Below are 3,240 nucleotides of genomic sequence, written 5' to 3'. Positions count from 1 at the left end.
CGGGAACACTGTACAACAAACACTATGTATTCCAAGTCAATCATCGACTTCTGGTGAAATCAAACTGTCCTTACTTAGGAGCAACCACTGATTGCACAAATACACATTTCCCATGGCTCTTTGTGCAAATGGGTATAGACAAACGGTGGAAATTATAGGCAATTAGCAAACACCAGCCCATAAAGGAGTGGGTTCTGCAGGTGGCTGCCAACAGACCACTTCTCAGTTCCTATGCCTTCCTGGCTGATGTTTGGGTAACTTTGACATGCTGCGCGGTGCTTTTCACTCTAGTGGTAGCATGGACGGAGTCTACAACCCACACAAGTGGCCTCAGGTAGCTGGCAGCCTCATTCCAGGATGGTACCATCAATGCGAGCTGTGGCAAGCAAGGTTTTGCTGTGTCTTCGCGGTAGTGTCCAGGCATGGAGGCGCTTACCAGAGACAGGGCCAGATACATCATCCGGATGATTTGTGGAGAGGCCGTGAGAGGGCTATAACGCCATCAGCAGACCGCTAACTCCGCCTTTGTGACTATAGGAGGAGCCACTGCCAGAGCCCTGCAAGTGACCTCCAGCAGGCCACAAATGTGCATGTGTCCTGCTCACAGGTCCGAAAACCGACTCCATGAGTGCGTGGTTGAGGGCGCCGACGTCCCAGGTGGGGTTGTGACTTACAAGCCCAACACCGTGCAGGACGTGTTGGCATTTGCCCATGAGAATCACCAAGATTGGCAAATTCCGCCACTGGCTGCGCCTGTGCTCCTTTCACAGGATGAAAGCAGGTTCCCACTGGAGCACATGTTGACAGACACGTGACAGAGCTGGAGACGCCGTGGCAGAACGTTCTGCTGCCCTAGCCAAACATCCCTCCCGGCATGGACCCCCTCTATACCACCCTCATGGAGTCTGTGTGTTTTGCTCTCGCCCGTGGTTGGGATCATTCTGTAGGAGGCACTATGCCACTCATTTTGTCGTGGCCGTGCTGGAGGTCATGTGTTGATCTCTCAGCGGCTCTCTTTGGGCGAGTCCGCTACCAGCTCTCCTTGACTAGCTTAGAATGCTGCGGAAGAAGTGTGAGCTCGGTTCCCTGCTCGTGATGGATGTTTGGCGATGCAGATCTCTCCTCACACGGCCCTCCTGCACTCGAGGCACCATTGACTGTACTGGCCTGTATGCTGCGCTTGCGGTTGGCGTGTAGGTCTGCCTCTACTGCGTCATCATTGCAAGCTACGCTACACAGACTGCAAGAGCAAAACATACCTCATGTTGGTTGCTGAGTGTGGTCACAGGTCTCCCGGCAAGTTTTCCTGGACACAGAAGGAAGGCTAGTTACCATCTGGTGCTTAATGAGATCTGGAGCTGCCGACTACCCGCAGCCACTTTGGTTCCCCAGGACTGAATCCCAGCACATCTGCGACATCAATGTGTTCGTCGAGAGAGTCTTCGTCATGCACATCCGTTCTCTCCCAATGCCTCAACGCCACTGATACTGTCGGCAACGCATCGAAGGCAACCTCGTCCAGGAGGCCTTGGCGTTCAAAAGTTTATCCCTATTAGTACCGACAGGTGCTCTGCCGAAGGGAGAAGCATCTCAGGATCACTGAGGGAACCATCCGCCACCCTCATTCAGGAGCTATGCCCAGGCCTTGCTAGGAGAGTGTCGGGATCATCAGAGTGCTACGTAGCCGAGCCCCTACGCACTAGAATCGAAACGCTCCCTCCATTTTATTTGGAGCGTTGGTTTTGTTGTGTGACTCAATTGCATCCCGAAAGTTGCAGCTAATATTACTTATCCAACAGGTAGGCATCAGCCTGTAGTGTGGTTTGTCACTTCTCATTTTTTGTTGTGTGCTATTCCAGTTTTGTGCATCCGAAACTTAGCAATATGCTCGGACCATCCACTTGTGGGAGTTTGAAATTACTCAGTGTTTCTTCCGCTTTGACCATTCATATTTGTTGGGTGGGTTGTATTTGTCACGGTGCAGAGTCGGGATTTGATCTTTGGAATTACATTGTGTACTCGTATTGTAAGTGATATAACACATATAAATACTATTTTTTTAAATTTGATAAGCAGAATGATTTTCGTGTCATATATCGATATCGTAGATTGTAGATCTCTTTTTAGATCAGTGTTCCTTCTGTGAATATTCTCTTTTGTTCAACATGCCAGTAATAGAGTTGTCAAGTTACCCATATAGGAACACAAGTTGGCATATGATTTTGGAGCAACATTTTCAAATTCATCCGTGCTAACTGCATCTCCCGAGCAGCAGAGTGCCCCAAGAGGTTCGCCATTTTGTGCCCTCCAAGCGATCCAGAATGTCCTTGTGCCTCTCGAAATCAGAAGCTTTGAGAATCATCGTATGTTAGCTGAGGACACACTATAAGTCTACCTTACTGGAACTCCACTCACAGAGTTCGACCATGCAGTAACTGGCAAGAATGACGCTCACATCAGAGTAGTGGAATAACGGTTGGGGTTGTGTTCTCGTGAGATAGATGTAAGATGATTGCAAAGCCAGGTGGAGTGCTGCATCTTATGTGAAGAGCCGCAGAGAAAGTGATAGAGAGAGAGAGAAGTGAATATTCCACTGTTGTTTTCTTTTGCTCGCAATGTGTGGTTGAACATGCTCTGGTGGATCTCTCTCGATCTTCTCTCCGTGGAGGCCACACACACTACTGAGCCTCATTTTGACTTGTTTTAAGGACATTACATCAAAGTTGCATTACATCAAAGTTGGATCAGCCTGTAGTGTGGTTTTCCACTTTAATTTTGAGTGTGACTCCAAATCCAGACCTCCATGGGTTGATAAATTTGATTTCCATTGATCATTTTTGTGTGATTTTGTTGTCAGCACATTCAACTATGTAAAGAAAAAACTATTTAATAAGAATATTTCATTCATTCAGATCTAGGATGTGTTATTTTAGTGTTCCCTTTATTTTTTTGAGCAGTGTATATTCCATGGCAAATCATGGCATTTTAATCTTCCTACTCCTCTCCCCCCAGTCCCAGGTCCATGTGACCCAGAGGACCTGATCGATGGGATCATCTTTGCTGCTAACTACCTGGGCTCCACCCAGTTGCTGTCTGACAAGACCCCCTCCAAGAACGTCCGCATGATGCAGGCCCAGGAGGCTGTCAGCCGCATCAAGGTGAGGAGAGAGACTCATTTGATTTGTTTTCTTTGCTCGCAATGATGTGGTTGAACATGCTGGGTTGACCCTAGTAGACAGT

At 48.2% G+C, this 3,240-nt stretch overlaps 1 protein-coding gene across 1 annotated transcript in view; it reads left to right on the top strand.

Annotated features, from left to right (window-relative positions):
* The window catches only part of apba1a (amyloid beta (A4) precursor protein-binding, family A, member 1a), a 127,898-nt gene that overhangs the window by 107,692 nt on the left and 16,966 nt on the right, over window positions 1–3,240 (top strand). The window contains 1 exon segment of the mRNA XM_024002381.3: window positions 3,013–3,158. Within this exon segment, the coding sequence (XP_023858149.2) occupies window positions 3,013–3,158 (146 nt within the window).

Source organism: Salvelinus sp. IW2-2015, linkage group LG15, assembly GCF_002910315.2.
Source record: "Salvelinus sp. IW2-2015 linkage group LG15, ASM291031v2, whole genome shotgun sequence".
Taxonomy (NCBI): Eukaryota; Metazoa; Chordata; class Actinopteri; order Salmoniformes; family Salmonidae; genus Salvelinus; species Salvelinus sp. IW2-2015.
Note: the sequence above shows the minus strand (reverse complement) of the source record. Positions and strands in the feature narration are given on the sequence as shown.